This window comes from Gobio gobio, assembly GCF_949357685.1.
Source record: "Gobio gobio genome assembly, chromosome: 8".
In the NCBI taxonomy this organism is placed as follows: Eukaryota; Metazoa; Chordata; class Actinopteri; order Cypriniformes; family Gobionidae; genus Gobio; species Gobio gobio.
The window spans coordinates 24,877,695-24,903,891 of NC_137114.1; the positions used below are offsets into that span (position 1 = coordinate 24,877,695).

The 26,197-nt window shown below is 40.6% G+C and overlaps 1 protein-coding gene across 1 annotated transcript in view; it reads left to right on the forward strand.

Moving 5' to 3' along the window:
- The window catches only part of stard13b (StAR related lipid transfer domain containing 13b), a gene marked incomplete at its 5' end in the record, with an annotated part of 103,798 nt that overhangs the window by 7,454 nt on the left and 70,147 nt on the right, over window positions 1–26,197 (forward strand). Inside the window, 3 exons of the mRNA XM_079823723.1 lie at window positions 4,598–4,765; window positions 5,656–5,793; window positions 21,487–21,517. Of these exons, the coding sequence (XP_079679849.1) occupies window positions 4,598–4,765; window positions 5,656–5,793; window positions 21,487–21,517 (337 nt within the window). The remainder of the gene's footprint in view (window positions 1–4,597; window positions 4,766–5,655; window positions 5,794–21,486; window positions 21,518–26,197) is intronic.

Here is a 26,197-nt window from a genome sequence, read left to right on the forward strand (position 1 = left end):
TAAAATCTTGTTAACATTAGTTAATGCACTGTGAACTAACATGAACAAACCATGAACAGCTGTATTTTTATTAACTAATGTTAACAAAGATTAACTAATGCTATACAGAGGTGTTGTTCATGGTTAGTTCATGTTAACTAATGCATCAACTAATGTTAACTAATACAACCTTATTATAATGTATTACGTAACATGAACTAACAATGTACAGTACCTTTATAGCATTTATTATACTAGATTAATATGAATTTGTGCATTATACTAATACATTTTTTGAAGTTGCATAAATTATCAAAAGAGCAGCAAAGCAAACGCACACCTTTTGAGGTGCAAGTTGAAGGAGAAAACTTAAAGGGTCAGTTCACCCAAAAATGGAAATAGTGTCATTTATTACTCACCCTCATGTCGTTCGACACCCGTAAGACCTCCGTTCATCTTCGGAACACAAATTAAGATATTTTTGTTGAAATCCGAGAGCTCAGTGAGGCCTCCATAGGGAGCAAAGCAATTTACACTCTCAAAATCCATTAACGTACTAAAAACATATTTAAATCAGTCCATGTGAGTGGTTCAATATTAATATTATAAAGCAACGATAATATTTTTGGTGTGTCAATAAAAACTAAATAAACGACTTATACTGTATAGTGATAACCGATTTCAAAACACTGCTTCATGAAGCTTCAGAGTGTATCGAATCAGCGAGTCGAATCAGGGGTTTGGATCGCCAAAGTCACGTGATTCGATCATGATTCGACTCACTGATTTGATACACTCTGAAGCTTCATGAAGCAGTGTTTTGAAATCGGTTATCACTATATAAGTCGTTATTTAGGGGTTTTTTTGGCGCTCCAAAAATATTATCGTCGCTTTATAAATTTCACAATGCTTTGCTCCCTATTGCTCCCTATGTGAGGGAGCTCCCTCACTGAGCCTTCAGATTTCAACAAAAATATCTTAATTTGTGTTCCGAAAATGAACGGAGGTCTTACGGGTGTGGAACGGCATGAGGGTGAGTAATAAATGACATTATTTTCATTTTTGGGTGAACTAACCCTTTAATGCATTGACAATATAACTCGGCAAACCAAGTCGCCTTTGTCAAGTTCCATAAATTACCCATTATTTCATATCATGAACAAACTTGAATGAACAATAGCAGTTTTATTAATAAATATTGTTTTAAAAATGCTTCATTGTTAGTTCAGGGTACTTAATGCATTAACTACTCTATCGTTTTTGTGGAAACAGTGATACTTTTTTTTCAGTACTCTTTGATGAATAGAATAGAATCTACCCTCTTGACTTTGACAAAAGATCATGAAATAGAACTCTTTTGTAACATTAAAAATGTCTGTACTGCCACTTTTGATCAATTTAATGCATCCTTGCTGAGTAAAAGTATTAATTTCTTTAAAAAAAAAAAATACTGACCCCAAACTTTTGAGTGGAAATGTAAGTTGAACCTTATTTTAAAGTGTTCCTGTAAACTCAGAAATCAGACCTTAGCTTTAAAGTCTTAGTGACATTGTCTTTTTAGTCAAACAACATCCTCTTTTATTTCTGAGAAGACACTAATTGTTTTCACTCAAGACAGCATGAGAGGCAAGATTTGAGCGTCATTAGCAGCAAATGCATCATCTTTTGTCAAAGTCAAGTGGGTTAATGGTTCATCGCAGAAGGGCAAGACAGAGTGGCGCTAATGTCTTAAGAGGGACAGCAAGAAAGCCTTCTCACTAGCAGTGTTGGGGAAAGTTACTTTTAAAAGTAATACTTTACAATACGTTACTCCCTTTGGAAAGCATAAGAGTCTTCTTTCAAAAACATTGAAAAATCTTACTGACCCCAAATTTTTGAACTGTAGTGAATTATTTAAAACTGTCCTAGAAAGGCTGATTCTGTTGTGCCTCTTTGTTCGCACTCTGAAGGAATGTCATCATCTTGAGTCTAATTTGTTAAGGGTCTTACCATGGCCACATTCCTTGAGATTTTATGTGCCTTGTATGCTGCCCCCCTTTTCAACCAAACCATGTATTTCTGCTGCCTGAGACAAGCCATGACAGTTGTCAATAGCATCATTGTGTGTGGATGAGAGGGAGCCGTAATCTCTGCCTTGGGGCTTCAGATCCCAAGAAAGACTTGAGCGTTTCCGCCTGCTGTGTCTCCTGCACTGGAACGTTACTGTTAAATGTTCCTCACAGTTCATCCTTGCCCTCTTCCTGCTCCTCTGGCCCCTCCACTTCCTGTTGGTAAAGGGGCAACCCTGTTGATTTATGGCTTGGTGAGTGAGGTAGGTGAGGGTAATTTATAGCCCAGGAACCCTCGGCTGTGTCTGAACTGGACGGGACAGTCTATTTATACTCTTTGGCAGGGGTGTCTGGGGAGTAGTGAAAGTAGCGCTGGAGAGAAAGGAGAGGAATGCCATACAGCTATGTTTGGACCACAAAGGCAGCTGGGTTGCTCTCTAGTATTGGTTCAAATGTGTGTGGCACGGAACATTTGACTCTCAATGCTATTTACTGCTCAAGGGAGGCTAAAATATCTATCTATCTATCTATCTATCTATCTATCTATCTATCTATCTATCTATCTATCTATCTATCTATCTATCTATCTATCTATCTATCTATCTATCTATCTATCTATCTATCCATCCATCCATCCATCCATCCATCCATCCATCCATCCATCCATCCATCCATCCATCCATCCATCCATCCATCCATCCATCCATCCATCCATCCATCCATCCATCCATCCATCCATCCATCTATCTATCTATCTATCTATCTATCTATCTATCTATCTATCTATCTATCTATCATCTATCTATCTATCTATCTATCTATCTATCTATCTATCTATCTATCTATCTATCTATCTATCTACACTAAAAAAAATTACTTGTTGAATTTACTCAAAAAAGCAGCGTCAAGTGATTTCACGCAACTATATTGAGTAATTTTTACAAATAACAATTTAGTTATATGAACAAAAGATATTCAAGTAAATACAAACCATTTGAATTTGTTACTGTTACATAATATTTATATGTGCATTTTACTTAATAATGTTACGTTCATTTTATAAATGTTTATTATGTAAGGTGAACACATTTATCGATTTAATTTACCTCATTAACTCTTAATTATTTGCTCTACAAGTGTAAGTGGAAAACTATCAAATAACAACAAGCATGTTTTTAGAAGCAAAATGCAAAATTAATTCATTGGACAAACTTAATTTAATTGAGAGCAGGAATTCCATCCACTATATGTGTGTATATGAGTGCCCACAGCCTAGACACAGGCACCACTCTATCTATCAATCTGTCTATCTGTCTGTCTATCTATCTATATGTCAGTCTGTCTGTCTTTTGTTCTATATATTGTTCTGTCCGTCCGTCCATCCATCCAGCATGCATCCATCCATCCATCCATCCATCCCAGTGTAACATTAAATGATGTTGACATTCATTCTTAATATATATATATATATATATATATATATATATATATATATATATATATATATATATATATATATATATATATATATATATATATATATATATATGAGACAAAACATTATGACCACCTTGTGCTGTTGGTCGTCCGTGTGCTGCTAAAACAGCGCCGACCCACAGAGGCATGTACTCTACAAGACCCCTGAAGGTGTCCTGTGGTATCAGGCACCAAGACACCTGTCTGGGGTGTACCTGGTCTGCAACAATGTTTATGTTGGTGGTATGTGTCAAATATACATCCACATGAATGGCTGACCCAGGGTCTCCTACCAGAACATTGGCCAGAGCATCACATTCCCTCCCCCAGCTTGTTGTTGTCCCACAGTGCATCCTGGTGCATCACTTTCCCAGGTACACGGCTGTCCATGTGATGTAAAAAAAATAAAACGGGACTCATCTACCCAGACTTTAATATGTGGCCTTGTTAGAAGATGATCAACACTTCACCTGTAACTGGCCACAATGTTTTGGCACATCAGTGTGTATATATAATAAACATAAAAGATTGCAGTGATTTCTCAAACTGCATCAAACTGAAACAAAAATCTCAATACATCTCAATACAACTCAAACATTTCTCATCAGATTCTTCCAAGTCAGAATTGTCTGTAGTGTTCTGTCCACATTAATTTTATAGACCTGTACTCTTACCGTATGTCAACAGTTGTCTTATTATTACCGTAGTATAACAGTTGTTTTGTTTCCGTTGTATTTCTCCAAAGGAGTTTAAGGAGAAACACATGAGACAGTAGATACTGAAACAAAACAACTGAAAACTCCATTAAGCCTTAGCATTAACATTTTTCTCTGGGAAAACACTTGTCGGCACGGTTCTGTGTGTTCATGCAGAGTATAGTTCAGTGTGACTCTGAAACCTTTGAGAATAAAAGATATGGCTCTGAAATCAGTGCTGGCTCATCTAGTTGGTTATTTTTGGCTCTGTACATCAAGAGAAAACAGACCCTTGACTGAATGTCCGAGTCTAATGTAATGACTCTGCCTAATCAATTTTATCTTCGGTGCTTATTCTTCTGTGATGTCCTACAGTATGTCTCTTATGTGTACATGCAGGAGTCTCCTCAGGTCCTGTCTCCATGGTCTGAATCTTTGACCCAGCTAATAAAGAGATTAGATCAGCTCAATCTGGATATAGAGGAAGCGCTCAGTGCTGGCTCCTCCCCCTCCGACACACCCAACACCACCCGGAGACAAACCGCTAATGACAGAGCATTCCTGCAGGTCACTCTTATTTTTTTCTTGTCAAATAGAATGTAAATAGTTTGTTGACTAATGGGTATTTCTTGGTAAATATGTTGCTTTAGGTACCTTTAAACAGGCAGAATCTTTTCATCATCTGGATTTTATCTGACTCACAATCGGTTCTGACTCTCTATTCTATTCTATTCTATTCTATTCTATTCTATTCTATTCTATTCTATTCTATTCTATTCTATTCTATTCTATTCTATTCTATTCTATTCTATTCTATTCTGTTCTATCCGAGATTAGTTGATTGGTTCACACTTGTAGGTAACTGATAAGAATTCAGTCGAAATAGTATGTTGTCTGATATTGCGTGATGTGCCAGTGCATGGCGTCTGCCTGTGACATGGGTTACATAGAATGTGCTGCATGCGGGCAGAGAGTAGACCAGACTGGTGACACCGACACAGAGGTCCATTGTCTTGGGAGCTTGCCATGGGGAACATTCAATGCAAGTTTAAAAAAAAAAAAACTCATGCAAGCTTGCGACATAACTACCCTGTAGCAAGGGTTCACAGCGAGACAAAAGTGCCTTTTGGTTCCTCAAGACAACGATGTCTTGTGCTTGGGGTCTGTTGTTCTGTTTATATCACTATGTCCATTAGGGGTGGTTAGCAGAATGACATGATGGGTTTCAGAGCCCTCACAACAACCATTCCTGGTTTTTAATGAGAGACGAGATTTCCATTTGCATGCTGTTCTGGAACAAGGTCAAAATTTTTCTCTCAAGTTCTTCCATTTTCAATAGTCTTTGGGCTCTTTAAAATGCGGCTTCTCTCTTCTTCTCATAGTCATTTCCAGAGGTCATCTGTTCCAGACAAAGTGTGTCCCGTCCCATGCTAAAAGTTGTTGTGCTGTCGTTGCAGAGCGGAGCTGTGGGGGTGAACCAGTCCCTCAACTGGAACAACATGGCCAGAAGATCCGACACAAGGGAACGGCACGGCCAAGAGAGACTTGTGGGAGCCACTTCCTCTCTGGGGAGATCACATGGTAAAAAGACAGAGGTGAGCATTTGAACTTACTCTGCTTGATTTTCGTTTGTGTTATATTGAATTGTTTTCCTTAACAGTGTCCTCAAAGTATTTAGTCACTTCAAAAAAAGTTACACTTAAAAATATTTGAATGTCTATAGGTTATGTAGTAAAATATTAAATCTAATTTAGCAGAACAGAGCAAACCATTAAAAAAAAAAAGCGTTTGTGGTTAGTGGTTGTCATAATGATTGTAGATTTTTTTTTATCTGATTTGGCTTCAACTGAGAAGAGTTGATCTGTATGTAAACCATGTGATCAGTTGCTTAGCTTTGCTCTGTGAAGTGTTTTGTAATGAAGACACTGCGTGTCAGTGACCAGGGCACACGTTCATTCCAAGAAGTTTTTGGGGTTGAGGTTTGATGACCTAGGATTGCACTTCTAATTGCTTTTTGGCATTAGTGAGACTGAGTTAAATAGATTTTCCCCTCACTAATCCAAACAGGATTCCCCCTTAGTCTGGGGAATTGAATTAATGAATTCAGAGCGACACCAAAGGAAGTCTTTTAATGGGGCATTTAAGGCCATCACATCTTGTTTGGATTCTAGACCAGTGTAGCTTAGTTTAACCTTGATTTGTAAACCCCTATTTCTGATAGTTATTCCAATACGTTTTTCAGTTTTGATTGGTCGAGTTCTCTTGTTTGTAACATATAAGATATTTAAAGTATGCAGCTTGTCTGTTGTGAAGGTAAGGGCTTGGTTTCCAGTTGTACGTGCCTGGTATCCCGTTTGTTTGTAACTGGACAAGGCATTCTCAAGCAGAGATTTCAGAGGCCTGTACGTGTCCTGCTGTTTAGAGCAAGCACAGAGAGATCTGACAACTGAGCGATTTACGAGTTTGGGGCTCGTGTGAAAGATACTGAAAGGAATGTTCTATCATTCTGGAAACAAATTCGACAGGCAAAGGATGAAAAATAAGACTCTTCACGGACGATCACCGCAGATGATTTACAGCTGTCTTAGTCAACCGCAATTTATGGTGGACTTTGCGGACTTTTGTCTCAAGCCACCCTTGCCTAGCAAAGACAGAGAAAACAAGCAATCGCCAGCTCTTCCTTTAAGCTCATCATGAATATTTTTCATTTCAAAGGCACGCACTCCCTTGCATTGTTCCCAAAACAATATCCGATGAGCAACAGTGGGTTTAAATGAGCACAATATCTGTGGGAATTCGGTCCTTTTCCGTCCGGCTGGAGAACTGGGCCAGATGTGTTTGTTTAATCTCCGCATAGCTGAAGCAGCACTGGTACGTTCTGTAGTCCGTTTATGGGAACCCTGCTAAAAACCTCTGGCATGGGGATCTGGGAGGTGAACGCATTTATTAGAGTGTGTGAGAGTGCTGGAGAGAGAGAGATTTGAAGAGGGTAATTGGATTGGAGGGGGTAATAGAATGATTTGGCTTTGTGCACTCTGACAAAATGAAGTCTTGAGGTTCTTGGAGAAGATTAGCAGGTCAAAAGCTCCAGAGGCATGTGGAGGCCTTCAGTCCAGTGGAATGAATACAGGCCACCCTCATATAGATAACAAATCCAAATTTTGAAAAAGAGCTCCCTTGGCATTTTACCAACTGTCTTCTAACATTAACACAATTTGTGATTCTCACCAAGCCTGTTATCTTCGTTCACCTCTTGTTGTCTTTACCAAGTCATGAAAAACAGTTTTACATTCCTACATTACTTTTACTTTACAGTTTTAATATCCATTGTTATCGGGGTTGGTCAAAATGTTTACAAATTGGCTCCCTTTTAACTTGTGAGTTGGAATTTGATTGATAATAATATTAATAATATATACCCATTTGTTTTATATAAAACATAATAATATAATATATTATATTATTATAATACATAATAATACACTTATAAATAATAATAGTTGATTATATGCTAATCATATAATTCAGATTAACCTCTTAAACTCTGGGACCATTTTTGGGATTTCCGCCTGGATTTGGCCTACCCAAATTGAAAAGCTTCCCATACCCACATACAGTGGTCTAAACACACAATTTTGGTGTCATTTTAAAGGAAACCCATTGAAGTTTCATAAACCACTGCTAAAAGTGATAAAAATGTAAGTATATGTTGTCTAAGCTGTAATAACCCCCCCCCCCCCCCCCCCAAAAAAAAAGAAACTTTTAGATTTTTTGGTTATAAATTCAGTTTTGAAAACTCAGGGCCTGTGTGCTCTAGCACCCTGCAGACAGTTTGGGCTGTTTCCACTAGATTCCAGAAAACAGTGGAACAAATAATTTTGAATATCATGTTGTATGTAAGACATACAAATGGATCAGACTTACCTTAACTTTCAAAAATGAATTTATAGCCAAAAATTCTAAAATTGGGGGACAGAAGGACTGTGCCCTGTACAGGGTCCACAGAGTTTAAGTGGTTAAAAAGATAACGACATGATTGTATAATAATTCAGAATTTTGTGAACGTTTTTCTGTTCTGGCAAGGAATTGCACTGATTTTTAATTTATCAATCAAGCTTCTGTCTACTTCAATTAATTAAAATTTAATTTAAATTCAGTCTGCATCCTCAAATCAATTCAATTCTGAAAGACTCACAGCCCTAGTCTCCATCTTAACTTCTCTCTACTCTCAAGCTCACTGTGACGTACACAAACACAGACTTGTATTATTTCTGGCTAAAGTTTGGTTGGCAGCTTCAGCTTTTGATATTTTTTTTTCCACAGCAGTTATTGGAAAGCTAGCCTGTCTGGTGAAATACATATCAGCTACTTTGAAACTGTTCATGAATCAACACTGAGAGAATGTTTATGTTGATACATTCAGTGTTACAAGGAAGCTGTACGTCATAAATATGACTCACAAGGATCCGGGCCAATATAGCCCATCTATTTATTAGTGCAATAACATCAACCACTGTGAAAGAGGTTGTTTCAGTCAATCACGTCACTACTACACCACACCATACAGTTGACGCCATCATAAAATCTTTTAAAGAAAACATACGGCTCAGGATGCTTGTTAACTTGGAACCAGCGTTTATTTAAGATGTTGTAAGCCCCTGTTTTAATATAACTTCCATACTGTAAAGAACCCACTGTGGAGGCTTAGCCATATTTTACATTACATTTACGTGTATACATTTAACAGACACTTTTATTCAAAGAGGAACAAAAGAAATTGGCTGACAGACTTTTTTTCATAATTTTAAAGTGAGAGTTCACCCCAACATTTTAATTGTCATCATTTACTCACCCTCATTTCGTTCCAAAACCCTAGTGACTTTATTGCTTCTGAGATTTTTCTTTTTTCGATACACTGAAAGTCAGTGGGGTCCAATGTTGTTTTAATTTTTAGGGGAACTATTTCTTTAATTTGCTTAATTATGTGTTGTTGGCTGGCTTAGAATTGATAAACATTTGTGTGAACTCACAAATGCTTTGGCAAAATGCTTCCCTACTGCCTCTAACCCATTCCTCACCCTCAATCTATTGTTGTAAAAGTTTGGAGGTGCTGGTGAGCGATGGGAAGCTGAGTCTTCTCCATCCATCTGTGTGGAGGGTCCACGCCGGCTCTCTAACTCCCTGCGGGGTCCTCTGTTGGGGCAGGAGAGGAGAGCTAAGCGGCTCAATAGGATGAAGATAGATTACGGGGCCAAGTGCAACTCAGGAGGCCAGGATTTGTTCTGCTCCAGCAGAGGTTAAGTCTCAGTTTGGGACGTTGGGTGAGGAGGGACCCTGCAAAGTGTCAAAATACGGCTGGGTTGAGAGGTCAATGCTGTGAGATTTTCTTCTTTTTCTTTTCCTCTCACTTTTGTGGGACTCTTTTAATTCCTTGTGAATCTGCATGGGAGCTGGGAGTTTAACTTTTCAGTGTCTGACTTTAAGGTATATTTCTCCTCAAAATGAAAATTGTGCAATCATTTACTCACCCTCATGCTGTTCCAAACCTGTATTTTTATTTGTTCTGTTGAAGATTAGCAGAATGTCTGCTTGGAACAACATGAGGGTAAGTAAATTACTGATTTTTCATTTTTGAGTGAACTATTTATTTAACAAGAAATTATATACTAGTTACTAGAGCATTTTGGGATCCATTTTAAACCGACTCTCTAATGTATACATTATAGTAACAGTATCAACATTCTTTAGACATGTGACCTCACATATTCTCCTTAAAATCAATCATAACTTCCTTCTCAAAGATTCTCAAAACATTTGCTCATCAGGGTTTGTAAATATAGCATCATGTATGCCGTCAGTGTGCGAGTTTACATTTCCTGTGACAGAAAAGAGAATGCTTTATGTAAACACCATCCAATGACCTGTGATTCCCCTAAAGGTTCATCTGGCTGTCATTGAGGATTGATCTTACAATTCCATTTGTTTAGTTGTAAAGACATATCTTTATAATTTTTATTAATCTAATATACTGCACACTGCATATTTATGTATGTTTCATATTTATAATGGTATCTAATTTATGTTCCCCTGTAGTCAATAATTATATCTCTTAAAACTCATCTTTGATCATCAAAAATTACATATTTAAATGTTTTTTTCACATGAAAAGTCTTCATGCCTTAAAATAGCTTGAATGTAACTCAACACCCTTGCTTCATTAAGTTAATATATGCAGATTCATGAATATGCAAATTAGCCCCGCCTCCCCTCACTCACACCAGCTCAGAGACCCACTCACTCAACTTTTACTGAAGTTACTGTAGTAAACGCTGCACAATGGTATTGAAACGCTCTTTACAACATCGGACACATGTTGCCAATGTTACACAAACCATGTTCCCGTTCGATCATCTCAGTCTGTCCTCTAAAAATCAGGATCCTTACGCTTTAAACATCATAGAATGTCAGTGGAGAAAGGCATATTTCTTCATAATATACATCATACATAATCCACCTGCTATATTGCTAAATGTACCCTATTTTTCATATCAACAGAAAAATATACTGGGATAACCTGGCTTCACTTGAGACTCCCCTGCTTCAGAGCGGTCATAGTTAATGATTTGCTAAAGCCCGCCCACACGTTGATGTGATTGGATACAAGGTCGTTTGTGGTGCAAGAAACCACGTCTTGGGTTCACTGCAGTTTTAAGTAAAAAATACTCAGCAATGGTGTTGACTTATGAATTTGCTCATGGTTTGTCTGAAAGCATATCAAAAACAATGCATAGACATACAAACAACATTAAAAGCTTTAATGAAAACATTTAATCACTGTCGATAGAGAAAGATTCTTTTGGGCCCAGATGAAGCACACTGGACCATGCTAACTGGCAAAACTTTGACCCCTTGGGCACAGTGCCCATTTTTTTGCACTTCCTGATGGCCAGACTTATACAAGTGGAACCTGTGCATGAAATGCACATACATTTAAACCACGTACACATCTTTTCAGTGATGCATGGACCTTTCACCACCACTAGCCTTGAGAGGCATTCTGGCAAAGAGCCTAGAAGCTGAACAGCTCTCAAAGCGGGTTTTAACATATACAGCACTTTCAAAAGCAGCAACATGAGGTGCTTATTCAACTCCCTGTGTTTCCTCTAAAAGCAGGACTAATTCGGGAATAGGTTTGATCCTACATTATCCTTCCTTTTTAAGTTATCTTTCATTTCCTGGAGTACTCAACCCTGCTTCTTTTGTTTCCTTTTCAGAAAACAGGCACATGCTTGTGCAAAAGATGCCGTATTAAGCCGATATACCGTCCGCTTATACATTTAATGCATGCACAGACTCCAAATTAAACATATACGCAAAATCAGTCAAGTCTAGCCCGTATCATCACCTGTGACAGTGACATATTCCTCCTTTTCTCCCGCTGCTTAACTGTCCATTTCACCAAGGCTGTTTCTGTCATAACACAACCAAGACCCTGCGTCATGCTAGCTGCATTTCTTTGACATTCTCTAGATGTCAACTTCAAAAAAATACCACCAACTCAGCTTGGAAGATGGATGGTCCGCAGCCTGATAGCCCAAACAGACCTTCTGTCAGAATACCAACAGGCGTATAAAACAACAGACCTGAAAAAAAGCTGAAACATGGTGGATAATGCAGGAAATAGATGGAACATATTCCAGCGGGTTGAGCGAGTCCTAAGGGAAGAACTAAATATAGACTAGTTGTCCTGCTGCAGGGGGTTTCATGGAATGTAAGATGGATGAGGCTTGGCTCACGGGACCACATCTGGCCCGCCCGAGCCCTCTGGGGTCACTTTGAAGTGGATGCCGTGAGGGCTTTTTTGTACTCTGCAGCGCATACTTTGTATCTTATCCCTCTATTTTTTATTTTTCTCTTTGTCTTATATACTCCGTCCTTTTAAACCCCTAAATTCTTCTTATCCTCTTTGTTTTTCACATGCCACTAGGTTTCACACGCATTGTGGTGGCAGAAAAACAGATGTAAACAATAGATCTACATAATATTCACATGTGCAGTTACAATTGCTTTACAGTTACAGCATGAATTAATATTTAAACCTATAACGTTTTATATAGGTAACATTTAAACATAACATTTTTAGGCCTATCTCACAATTCTGTAAAACACAATTCTGTGAGGAAAAAAATCTGAATTGAGGGAAATAAACTTGCAATTCTGAGGGGAAAAAGACAGAATGTCGAGTTTGTATCTTTCAATTCTGATATTTTGTATTAGTATTGTGAAATATAAACCCGGAAATGTGAGGAAAAAAAATTACCTTTGTGCTACTGCTATTGCAAAACTGTCATTTTCTGCCACCAGGTAGGCTCCGCCCACAAAACACATCATGTCTGTTTACAAACACAAAATAGGTCTATAATGGCCCCTTTTCCTGATCCAGTCCATTTTAGATGGAGACAATCTCTTAGACAATGTCCCACCTCTATTTCTTGTTTAATTTGCAGTTTCTCTCCGAAATACTTCCCATTGGTTGCGCCATTGCATGTTGACTTTAAATGAGTCAGTTTTGGCCAGTCAGCATCAGCTTCACATGGAACATGTGTGTAATATCAAACATGTATTTTATCACCAGTACGATGAATATTATGATAGACGTTAGTCATGCATGCCAAATAAAACCACTTAAAATGAATTGTAGGGGATTCCCAGACATACAAAAATACGTATTGAACTTCAGGGGTTGTTATTCATTGTGATCCAAAACCTCCAACAGCTCATAATTCAGATTCAGCCCAAATGATGTTTGTGCAAACTTTATGTATCGGTACCCTTGCCTCTGGAAATTACGGCGTCTGTTTTCTTTTTTGCTGCGTTTAGGATCTTGTATCTCATTCCGAGCCAGTGCAGTGTAACTCGCTCTGTTACTTTTCCTGAGTTTGCCCTCAGGCATTATTATTTTACATCTGTCTATCTATCCATTATTTCTGACTGAGAAATGATTATGTTTGTAATCCTGTCAGCCTTCATCATTCACACTCAGGAATTCTGCAGTTCCAAGAAAATTGACATATATCCCAGGAAGGCGCTCATTAGTAGTCAAAACAACTTCCTTCTTCCTTCATTGTTCTTATCGTTTTCATCTTGATCACTTTTTTGTATTTGATGGTGTTCACATTGTTATGTGAATTTCTTGGCCTTGATTTTCTTGTTGATTTTGCTGTCAGGTTGATTGATGGATGTGTGGATATTTCAACGTTGTACCTTCTACAGATCTGTTTTTGTAAGGCAGGCTCTTCCTAAAGCTAGTCATCATTCATTTGACGCTTAATTACATGTCATGTAACCATCATTTGTGTCAGTGACAATTACTACTTTGAAACACAGCAGGACTTTACTCCTGTGCATGCTCTTTCTCCCAAGAATTCATAGTAATCCTCTGCAAACTTGTTATGAAAGGCGACATTCCAGTAAGCAGCCCAGTAGTCTTGTCAGAAATAACATGTAATATACATACCTTGAAATGGTCTCGCTTTACAGTTTTTCACGCACTGTTTAAGCTGTTTTATGAGGGTAACACCCTCGGTTGTGCTTGCATTTGAGCACCATAACTCTTTGAGATGTGTGGTGAAAATTCAACCCCTCATTGCAAAATCTCACAGCCTATAAGCAACCATGACATCATCCATCATTTCCCCTCTTTCCGCTGTGTTTTTCAGACCCAGATCTCATTAAACAGAAGCAGAGGGCCCCAGTGTACATTTACAGCTGAGGGAATACTCGAACAATGATCAACAGGCACTTCAAATAAACTTAATGTTTTGAATTACACTAAAATTACTGGTGTTCCCTTTCAAAAGCTACACTCAATGCTGCATAAGCTTATGCAAATGGGAAATGTCTTTGACATAACCAGCTGTGAAAATAGTGTGAAAACACGTCAATGAAATTGACCCGGAGGTATTTATAGCCTCAGCCGGTGACGTCATAGGCGCACCTGCTGCACGAGGCTATAAATAGATGAGCTTCAGCTGGAGCAAACCAGGTCTTTTTGTTTTCAGACCAACTCTGTGTTATGGTGTGTTACAAAGTCTCTGAAAAAAAATAAAAATAATTCTCTCTCTCTCTTTCAAGACTCAACTTGAGATCTTTGTTAGGAGTTAGTTTTCAACATGGCAGTGTGCAGATTTTTCTCTCTCTTTCTCATCTCTGTTACAAAGAAACATTAGTGGAAAGAGTTCTAGTTAAATCTAATCAGTTGGAAACGAGTCAGCAGAGTAAAACGCTGTATATCCATGTTCTCTTTCAAATAGAACTGGATGTGCACGTATTGCTGTGTGTGTTTGGGGAAGAGCATGCGGTCGCTGCATTGAGTCAGACGAGTGCGAGCATTGCAAGCCTTTACAGTTAGAATGCTTTATGCTCGTCTTGGCTACTTTCAGTCCGCACCAGTTTTCGGAGCTCTCGAATGGGTTTGTTGACGAGCAAGAGACGGGTCCGTCCCTTTCGCTTGCTCGCTCACCAAATGCATGTTTCCCCGCGTGATCCCGAAGCGCGCTCCGGCGTTTCTTCGGCTCGCGCGGGGAATGATGATGAATCTCTGGGTCCGCGGACCTCGAGCAGCCGCCTGCGATCTTTCCTCACATGATGGTGAATCCATACGAGGAATTTATCGAGGTGGTTGTTCGCGCGGTGGCCAGGGCAGTTTTTCTGGTACCGTGAATGAGAGATCCCCGAACGCAGTGAGCTTGAGGTTTCTGTCTAGAAAGCATTTACTTCACGTGTTTTTGTACCCTTGACTTCGACATTTTTGACTATCATGGGTGCGAAATCGCGTGGATATGTGAGAATACCCCAGGTGGGAGACGCTCACGAGCTATCTCTCGCCTGGGTCAGCATTTTCATTAAAGAGACATACCTCCCCATAAAGCCATGTAGAAAATAAACGTCGGCTGTCATGGGCAAAGCTTATATATATGAATTATATATTGTATATTATTTTATATGGAATATATATATATAATATATTATTTTATATGGAATATATATTGTATATGATTTATATAAGAATAATAAATATAAAGGGACAGGCTGGTGCTGCGCACACTATGGCTGTCTTGCAAGCATATCAGGCTGACCTTCTGAAGGATTTGAGTGGTTCATTTGGTGACTCAGTTAACTCTGTAGTGGCCAGATTTAAAGGAGTGGAAGAAACATGAAGTGTTCACTCAGTTTCTTCCTCAATGCACTCAAGGGGAGGGGCTATCAGCCACACAACCTCTCTTCAGTCCTTCAAGATTTAGGGGGGTAATAAGCAGAGTGTGGCGAGTCGCGCTCTCCCTCGTAAAGACTGGAGACCGGCTCGTCATCCTCAACAACCTCCCAGGGCAGACCTCGGGACTGTCATCAATATAAGAAGTCCGGTGGTCTGGTGCCCAGTCTGCCCCCACGGGACAGGGCGTGTCAAACATTTGCTCGCCCCACCCCGTTATCCTCAAAACTACTCCATCCCCGCCGCCTCTGGTGATTCGGGGGGGGCAGTGGTTTCCAGTGAAATGTTAGACGTTCAGTGTTTAAATCCTGCTATCATCCAGGACATAGAACGTCTAACATCCCCTCAACAGGAAGTGTTAAAATTGTCACTCTCAGAGTCTCAGGCAGCGTGTGAACTTCTGCCAGGCGTTTCTGCATGGGTGTTAAGCACGGTCAAAATTAGTAAACTAATTTATTTGTCATCCTCCTTGTTTGAACGGCGTGGTCTCCACTTCCGTGAAGGCGGAGTTGGCGTTCGTACTGTAACAAGTGACAGCAGGTACTTCCTGGTCCCCAGTAGGGTGGAGGGGGGGGGGGGGTGTCCAATCTCAGATCTTCGAGTCTTAAACCGTGAAGCAGTTAAAGTACTCAAGGTCAAGATGTTACAGTGAAGACGGTCGTGTCGCATATTCAACATTGTGATTGGATTCGGCACGATTGATCTGAAGGACGCATGTATTCGCATATAAAGTCTGCCACAACACAGGAAGTTCCTGAGGTTCGCTCTAGGGGGCAAAAGCTTACCAATTTCGGGTCTTCCATTTGGCTAGCCTTGTAACCGCACGTATACAAAATGTATGTATGCATTACCGGCTCCATTGGGATTCCGGGGCATTCAAATTTTGAATTACAAAGGCGATTGCTAAAATTAGCACAATCACATGAGATGGTGCTTCAACACAGTGGGCCCTATCTTGCACCCAGCGCAATTGACTTTGTACACCGACGCATGTGTCATTCCTATTTTGCACCCGCGCAAGGCGCGCTTTTCCCTCCACAGAATCACGTCGCTAAACTAGTGAATGAACTTGCGCTACCTGGGCGGTTCAGCGCAAAAAAGGAGGCGTGTTCCGGCGCAAACAATCCCTGGTGCTATTTTGCTGTTCCATTAAACAATTGCGCCACTGACCAGAAAAAACCTAGTCTAAAGTCAGTGGCGCGTTGCGCGTTGTTCATTATGCTATTTTAAGGGCGCATGCTTGACCATAATGTATAGCGTGCACAACGCGCATACACTTTGCTCATGTAACCTACACAGATGCAACAGTTATTTTTGCAAATCATAAATTGTTACACTAAAAAAATATTAACACATGAGATGACGGAAATCATTGTGGTGTGCCACGAAGATGTGAAAAATAGGCATAAATCTAGCTTACAAATGATTCAGGCTAATTGTAATAATTAAGGATAAGACCTGTTTGCCCAATAGTGGCAAGACATATATGTATATAAGGACATCTGACAAATTGGTTTGTCCGTCAAGAACCAGGAAAAAAAATCGACTGAAAAACTGAAAAAACTGAAAGACTGAAAAAAAAAGACTGTGAAATCACCTTTACCATAATGTACAACATTACAACTTCACTTCTCTGTCTTTCACTGCTCTTAAGAGAACATCAGTCTCCTCGGCTGTGAACCGCTCCTGGCGTGCGCCTGGTAAATACGCCATAATAATAGCAATCCATAATGGAACTTGCGCACCTGCTTTTAAAGGGAATGTTGGATGACGCTCGGATTGGTTTATTCACGTTACGCCCAAACCACACCTATGAATAATGAAGCTACTTCAGACCAACCCATTTTAGATTTGCGCCGGGCGCAAGAGCCATTTATCCCGCCGGGAAAATAGCAACAGCGCCGAGACCCGCCCACAAAGTTACTTGCGCTTCGCGCGTTGACACTTGCGTTTCAGATCGTTAAAATAGGGCCCAGTGTGTTAGCTCATCTAGTTTCTCTAGGGTTGAGACTCAACACCAAGAAAAGTGTTCTTTCTCCTGCCCAGAGAACGACTTATCTAGGGTTTGTTCGGTTTTTGGTCACAAGGTGGGCACAATGGTTTCCCGCTTGAATCAAGACCATTCAGTATTCCCTGAGCAAAGTCAGGCTAGACCAAGATATTACTGATCATCAGCACCAGAGTGTTAGGTCTAATGGCATCAGCATCCACGGGTTTCCCTTTGGGGTTGTTGCACATAAGACCGTTTCAGTTGTGGCTCAAAGCCAGAGGTCTTAGGGCCAATCCTCAGGCAAATAAAGTGGCGCGCCATGTGGCTTCGTACACTAACTATGTGGTTCAGACCCCGGTTTTTGCCTTGGGTCCCACTCTAGGCGTACCTTGTCGTCGCAAGTTGCTAACGACGGACGCTTCCCTGACGGGCTGGGGTGCGGCCTTAAGCGGTCGTCCAGTCCAACGGGAATGGGAGGGTCATCAACTCAGTTGGCACATCAACTGCCTCGAGTTGACGGCTGTATTTCTGGCCCTGAAATACTTTCTCCCCCAATTGAGGGGCTGTCATGTCCTAGTGCGGGTGGACAGTACAGCTAAATATCTTGTATATAATCACCAGGGGGGTCTGTGCTCACGCTATCAGAATAGCGAGACAGATTTTTCTCTGGGCTCAGAACAAGTTCCTGTCACTCGAGCAGTGTACATTCAAGGGCGGTTGAATGTGGGAGCAGATTTACTGTCCAGACAGAGTTACAGATGGGGGGGTGGAAACTCCACCCAGAAGTAGTCAAGCAGATCTGGATCAGATTTTACAGAGCTGACCACAGGGAGTGGACCTCTTCGCCTCTTCTCAGACAGCGCAATGTCCCTGCTTCTCTCTGTCACCCAGCCCCGCTAGGTCTGGATGTGATGGTTCATACATGGCCCAAAATGTGTCTGTATGCCCTCCTTCCAGTCGCTCTGCTCCTGGGAGTTCTAGCCGGGGTTCGCCAACAAGGGTCTTGCTTCTTATCGATAGCTCTGCGTTGGTCGAACAGGGTTTGGTTCTCGGAGATAGTGTCTCTCCTCAACGGCTCGCCTTGGGCGATTCCGGCGAGGAGGGACCTTCTGTCTCAGGCAGAGGGCACGATATTCCATTCCAGGCCCGACCTGTGGAACCTTCATGTTTGGCCCCTGAAGGGCACCAACTGAGGGACACGGGGCTTTCGCCTGCAGTTATTGAGACCATCCTAAGTGCTAGAGCTTCCTCCACTCGGAAAGTTTATGCTAATAAATGGGGTGTCTTTGAAAGGTGGTGTACGACACAATGTAGATTCAGTCAACTGCCAGGTAACTTCAGTTCTGGATTTTCTGCAAGAAAAGTTGTCATCAGGCACCTGCCCCTCCACTCTCAGGGTTCATGTGGCCGCTCTTTCGGCTTGGATGGATGGGGTGCCGCTTGGGAGACATCCTCTACTCGCTCGCTTCATTCATGGGGTAGGCGGTTGAGGCCACCTGTTAGAACCAAGATCCCTTCATGGGACTTAGCTTTAGTCCTCGAGGGTCTGGTTGAGACCCCCTTTGAAACATTAGCTTGCCCCTCCACTCTCAGAGTTTATGTGGCCGCACTTTTGGCTTGCCATGCCCTGGTGGATGGGGTGCCGCTTGGGAGGCATCTTCTGCCTGCTCACTTTGTTGTGCCAGGCAGTTGTGGCCTCCATTAAGAGCCAAGATCCCTTCATGGGACTTAGTTTTAGCCCTCGAGGGTCTGGTTGAGACCCCCTTTGAACCTCTAGAATCAGCGTCTGACAAACTTCTGACTCTAAAGATGGTTTTTCTTATGGCTATAACCTTTCTGAAAAGAATTGGGGACATGCAGGCTCTGTCAATATCGCCATCCTGCTTAGACTTTGCCCCAGGTTTGGTGAAAGTGATTTTGCATCCCCACCCTGTCTACCTGCCTAAGGTTCCTTTGTCAACTGTACATCCTGTCACTCTTGAAACCTTCTGCCCTCTGCCGTTCACAACGCCGGATCAGGAGAAACTTCATAGACTGTGTCCAGTCCATGCTCTTCAGGCCTACGTCCACCGCACTAGCCAGTGGCGTAAGTCAGAGCAACTGTTACAGAGGTTCTGCCACCATCAAACAATGTCACATTGGGTCAGGGATGCTACTGCTCTTGCTTATGAGGTGCGCGGTCAAGCTTCACCTATAGGATTAAGGGCTCACTCCACCAGGGGAGTCGCCTCTTCTACTGCGTTAGCAAGGGGTGCTCCCTTACAAAGTGTTTGTGATGCGGCAGGTTGGTCCTCTCCACACACATTCTTAATACTTTATAGCTTGGATGCTCATGCCACTCTGGGCTCTCATGTCCTTGAGTCGACATCACAGGCTAATGCCTGAGGCTTCTTGCATTCTTGTGCACACCTACACAACCGTAAGGGGTCCAGGCACCATCAAGCACGGCGGCGTGGGTATTCTCGTTCCCATTTGCATAAGCTTATGCAGCATTGAGTGTAGCTTTTGAAAGGGAACACTTGGGGTTACTTGACTGTAACCCTGTTCCCTGATAAAGCGGAACGAGATGCTGCATTGCTAGGCCGTGCTGATGATGCTTCAGGACTGGTCTTCAAACAAAGAAGATCTGGTTTGCTCCAGCTGAAGCTCATCTATTTATAGCCTCGTGCAGCAGGTGCGCCTATGACGTCACCGGCCGAGGCTATAAATACCTCCGGGTCAATTTCATTGACGTGTTTTCACACTATTTTCACAGCTGGTTATGTCAAAGACATTTCCCATTTGCATAAGCTTATGCAGCATCTCGTTCCGCTTTATCAGGGAACAGGGTTACAGTCAAGTAACCCCAAGTGTTTTGTTGGTTGCTGTGATTCCTGACAACACATCTGCTACCTTTCAATGTAAAACGCCCCAAACCTTTGGAGACCCTGCAAAACATCATTTTTTAACATCATTGTTGTGTTTAGTAGACATCTACTGGCTCTGCAACTGAAATTATCCATTCATCTGGGTCTTCTCACTCAGACAAGGAGGGAAAAAAGTTGGTGAGCAATTTTGTGTCATAAAAATTACCGATCGAAAATTACATATCTTGGACACCTTTAGATATATCTAGGTATAGGCTGTACAGTCAAACCAAAAATGAATCAGACTGTACAAAATTAAGCATTGCTTGGTAATTGGTTGACCTAAATGGGCATTTTCTAATTGTGTATTTAACAGCTGACAACTGATTGTAATCCATTACATACCTTTCTATCAAAGTTAGTTAATGAATTTGTTCTGACACAGTTTAACTTTGAGTTCATAACTAAAGTCGTATTTTATTACCATTTTCTAAACTATAGCAAATAAACTGTGATAATGTGAGACAATGTCGAAGGTGTCTGAATCAATTTCGGTTTAACTGTACATGTAGATATAACTATATGTGCAATATAGTGACTTCAGCTGAACACACAATGCAACTTATATTTAATTAATATTAATTGTGTTTTTATTATCATATCATATATTTATATAAATGTATTGGCCACACCCTCAAAACATTTGATTAGAATGTATTGTCTTATAAAAAATGTGCTAAATTAAATTGTGAGTTGCTGGGTCTCAGGCGGAAAAGTTGCATTTTCATTCCCTGAATGAATGCGTATGTGAATACTGTGATAACTCCCTTTCACATGGCACATGATACCTGGTGAAACTAAAAAACTGGTCTCTCATGGATTACAGCTGGAATGTTGGACACGACCCTCTCTCTAAACAGGTAGTACTTTCTCTCTTGGCTGGGCAAGAGCACTGTAAATCATATTGACCCAGGTCAGCGTAGCGTTCAGCAGATCCGTGGGAGGAAATTCAATGGTCAGGTGTTGATTTTATCCACTGTGGGAGAAGAGCAATACTTCAGGGCCTTTGTTTTGATGTTCCATGAGACAGTTTTATGTGATATGGTTACTGTTAAACTGTTATGAAAATATTAACTCAACCTTGATGCTTGTTTTAACAGATTTGACTTTTTGTTTTCAGATGTCCATCAAGAAGAGGCATGGAGGTGCAGGTGAGTACACATTTTCCTTTCTATATCAAACTGTGCTGGCAAAAAAAAAGTGTTCGGATGAAATGAGAAGAGTAATGACTAGGATAAATGCATTTGACATGGTTTGCTCCTTGGTGATGGGAAAGGGTCCCTTTGAATGTAATTTCTGAAAGTTATGAGCCTATAAAAGATTGTGTCCCATGTTCTTTGATTAAGGTATAGCTATGTGCACACTGTCAGTTTTTGGGGTTGATATTTATTTGCCGGTGTGAGTCCAGAAATGTCTCGTTCACACAGCAACTTACAGTAGCGTCTTGAATACGTGCAACAGGAGTCAAGCCAGTATTCTCTTACAAGTTAAATGGTGATGTCCATAAAACTGAGAAGTCATATCACTTTTGACATGACAAGAGTCCAATCGAGCTGCAAGTTTATCCATAAAATCTTCATTGCTCTGGTGGAGAGCAGAGCATTTGTGTAGAACACAAAACTGACGGGAGTGACTGGGTCTAAAACCTTCATGTTGAAAACTATTTGTCCAGTCTGGTTCTGTTCATACAATTTTCTGAGAATGTGATTGTGACTCCTGAAAATGTACAGGTGTGAGTTCGGTTATAGAATGTGGCTGTCATTCCTGTAAATAACTGAACCGTGTGTGAATATAACCGTATTAAGGTCTCATATACAGGAATGACGACAGTATTCTGCAGCTGTGTAAACATGGCCTATGTCCTACATCTTTGCTCTAATCAGTAAAGAGATGTTCACTAATTAGACCAGCTCATTGTGGAGTTTTGTAATACTTTAACAGGGTGCATCTGGTTTTTAGTGAGAGGTTGTCTGAATTGCTTCTTAATATAATTAAATGACTAAAGCATGCAATCGCGAGACAGCTCAAATATTCTAGTCCTCTGTGCTTGAATTGCGCCCTGAGCTTGTCCCCAGATTTGCCCAGAGTGTGACTAATTCAAGGATGAAACAAGATTCTTGTTGTGTTATCCTCGACTGGAATGGGCTTTCCATTTAATCTTGACTGATGTCACAGTTTGAAATCTCAGAATCTCACATTTCTAATATATTCTCAGGAAGTGTTTTGCTGTGTGAACTTGCTATTTATTAAGTTATATAAGCTCTTTGCAAGCTAAAGTAAAGGAAGAGCTTGGAATGTTGAGGAGAAATATGGAAAATGTAATCAAGGACATCATGCAAGCCATAAAACAGAAGGAAGGAAGGAAGGAAGGAAGGAAGGAAGGAAGGAAGGAAGGAAGGAAGGAAGGAAGGAAGGAAGGAAGGAAGGAAGGAAGGAAGGAAGGAAGGAAGCGAAGAAAGAAATGTGTATGGAAGGGAGGAAAGAAGTATGGAAGGGAGGAAAGAAGTATGGAAGGAAGGGATGAAAAGAAAGGAATATGGAAAAAAAGGAATATGGAAAGAAAGAAAGAAAGAAAGAAAGAAAGAAAGAAAGAAAGAAAGAAAGAAAGAAAGAAAGAAAGAAAGAAAGAAAGAAAGAAAGAAAGAAAGAAAGAAAGAAAGAAAGAAATGTGGAAGGAAGGGAAGAAAGAAAGAAATATGTATGGAAGGGAGAAAAGAATTATGGAAGTAAGGGAAGGAAAGAAAGAAGGAAAGAAAGAAAGAAAGAAAGAAAGAAAGAAAGAAAGAAAGAAAGAAAGAAAGAAAGAAAGAAAGAAAGAAAGAAAGAAAGAAAGAAAGAAAGAAAGAAAGAAAAAAAGAAAGAAAGAAATGTGTAAGGAAGGGAAGAAAGAAAGAAATATGTATGTAAGGGAGAAAAGAATTATGGAAGTAAGGGAAGGAAAGAAAGAAAGAAAGAAAGAAAGAAAGAAAGAAAGAAAGAAAGAAAGAAAGAAAGAAAGAAAGAAAGAAAGAAAGAAAGAAAGAAAGAAAGAAAGAAAGAAAGAAAGAAAGAAAGAAAGAAATGTGGAAGGAAGGGAAAAAAGAAAGAAAGAAAGAAAGAAAGAAAGATGTATAGAAGGGAGAAAAGAAGTATGTAAGTAAGTGAAGGAAAGAAAGAAAGGAATACAGAAAGAAAGAAATGTGGAAGAAAGGGAAAAAGAACAAAGAAAGAAAATTAATTAATTAATGAAGAAAGGAAGGAAGGAAGGAAGGAAGGAAGGAAGGAAAAAGGAAGGAAGGAAGAGAATGATGTAAGGGAACTGAAATTGGAAAAAATAAAACAACTGACAGAAAATGTGAAAAGAAAAAAGAATGAATAACGAAAGAACTACGAAAAGAAGGAAGGGAAAGGAAAGAAAAACATGAAAGGAAGGAAGAAAAAGAGAAATACGGAAAGAAATGAATGAAAGAAGGAAAGAAAGGAATACAGAAGAAAGAAATGTTTACGGAAAAAAAGAAAGGAAGAATGAATGAAAGAAGGAAAGAAAGAACAAAGGAAGAAAAGAAGTGTGGAAGAAGGAAGAAAGAAAATGATGTAAGGGAACAGAAATATGGAAAGAAAGAAAACAACGTACAAAAAAAAAGACTGAATAATGAAAAGACCTGCGAAAAGAAGGAAAGGAAGGTAAAGGAACAGAAATGAAGCGGCTCATCATGGGGTCTTTTGTGTGGTGGTGGTGTGACGGACACAGACAGGTGGGGCGTCTGGAGAATGTGGGAGACGCAGCCCCTCGTTTATAGCCCTGTTTCTGTGGGACCCACTTCAAATCAGGAGGGCGTAGCAGAGCATTGTTACTGTTCAGCTGAGAACTGTTTGACTCGGCTTGATGTGTGTGTGTGTGGGGGGGGGGGGGGGGGGGATTTTAATTTGAATTCATTCTTTTTCCAAATCAGTTTGAGCTTCAGTTGAAATGGTCTGTCCACTCTGGATTTCACCGTCACTTTTATTCAGTCTCACAACTAACCATGTGTCTTGGATTGGATAGTAATAACAATGCTGACGCTATAAAAGACAAGCGCAGAGTTAAGGGCACATGTGGTGTAGTATTTCCCCTCTCGGATTTTACTGCAGGGACGTAGAGGCTGTATGATGTCACCGTGCTGCCGAGCCAGATGGCCGTCCGGCCCATAATGCACTGCACACCTCGTTAGAGTGACGGCCTCCAGAAAGACTCAGTCCAGACCTCGCTTACAAGCACTGGAGCGTTTAATGACGACTTCCAAAATGAAAACGTTATTTCATTCACATCACTGTAAATGCTGTCATTTGAAGCTCTGTGTTGTGTAATTGATTAGGGTTAAAGGATCATGCTGTGGAGCGATGAGCAAAAATAGGTTTTAGTGGCTATAAAATTCTGTTCAGTAAATGTCTGCAACCTTTAAGAGGAAACCTAACCTGTCTTTTTTTTTTTTTTTTTGGCCGTTTGATACCACACAAACCACAATCGCATCACAGCAGTGTATTCATGCTTTAGATTAGCCACATAGATAATGAGAGGCCTTGGGAGAAAGACAAAAATCTGAGGTTGCTAGGTCACTGTTCGGGTGTCCTGCTCACATGAGAGCCACCTGTTCCAGTATTTTCAAGTTTATTAACTGAAGCCAGAATGAAGTTCTCAAGATAGCGTTTCAAAAAAGGCCTTAGTCATTTACTTTACTGTTATTTACAGTACTCTTTTTGTTTTATTTTATTTTACTTTACTCTTTTTATTTCGTTTTTTTGTTTATTTTATTTTAAAATGTATTTATTATATTTTATTACATTCATTTTAATTAAATTATAATTTTTTTTTTACTTTACATTACTTTTATTTATATTTATTTATTTTTAATTTAATTAATTTTATTTTATATTTCTGTAATCCATCCTAGAGTTTTGAAGCTCCTCCTTGTCATGTGATGTCATGTGCTGCCGAACTGAATTGTGGGTTCCGTCGCGTCACTTCACTCGCGTTGCAAGCGGCAGAAGTTGAAGATTTCTCAACTTTTCAAGCGGCAGGCGTCATCCAATCAGATCGCCCTATGCAAATACCCTAGAGCAGACGCTAGCCAGTTGCGTTCATGCAACCCTAGAGCAGACGCAGCAAGTAATGTGAATGGCTGTTGTGCATCTGCGCCAAGCTTCAGCCACGCGTTCCATCAAGCGTTAACACTGACGTCCCATGTGAATGCAGCGCAATGGTGCGTTCAAGTCCTCCTGGGACATTCGTATTTCGTATGAGAAGTCGTGTTTACGACATCATGTGTGTTCAAGTCTCTTTTTGTCGGAGCAAGATGGCGGTGTACCTTCTTTTAATGAATTTCACGAAAATACAGCAAGGTTTGTGTAACAGGGTTTGTTCGTATGGGAAGAAGGAGGCGGGAACCGGCAAACATTCAACAGACTTTAATAAAATAATACACACAAAATGAAAGTAAAAGCGGCAGCCCCTCAAAAACGACTGCCGCGCACACACATAACAAAACGTAAACAAAACCACAACGTAAACTCCAGGCCTGGTCCTTTCTCGTCCTTCACTGTCGTCACTCCTCCTTTATACTCCCGCCACTCCTCCGTGAGACACTCCTCGTCCCGCTCTCACGGTCCCTCAGCCTCGCTGCTCGCCATATACCCCCAATGCCCTTCGCAGGCCGGGGGATACTCCTGAGCCTGCGCTCTACCAGATCCCCACCCACCTCCTCCCGGGGGCCGATCACAGCGGCCGCGGCACCTGGGGGTAAGGACAGAGTGGTGAACGAACAGAGCCGGAAGCATGAGGATCGACAGAGACGAGAGAGGGGAGAGAGGAGAAA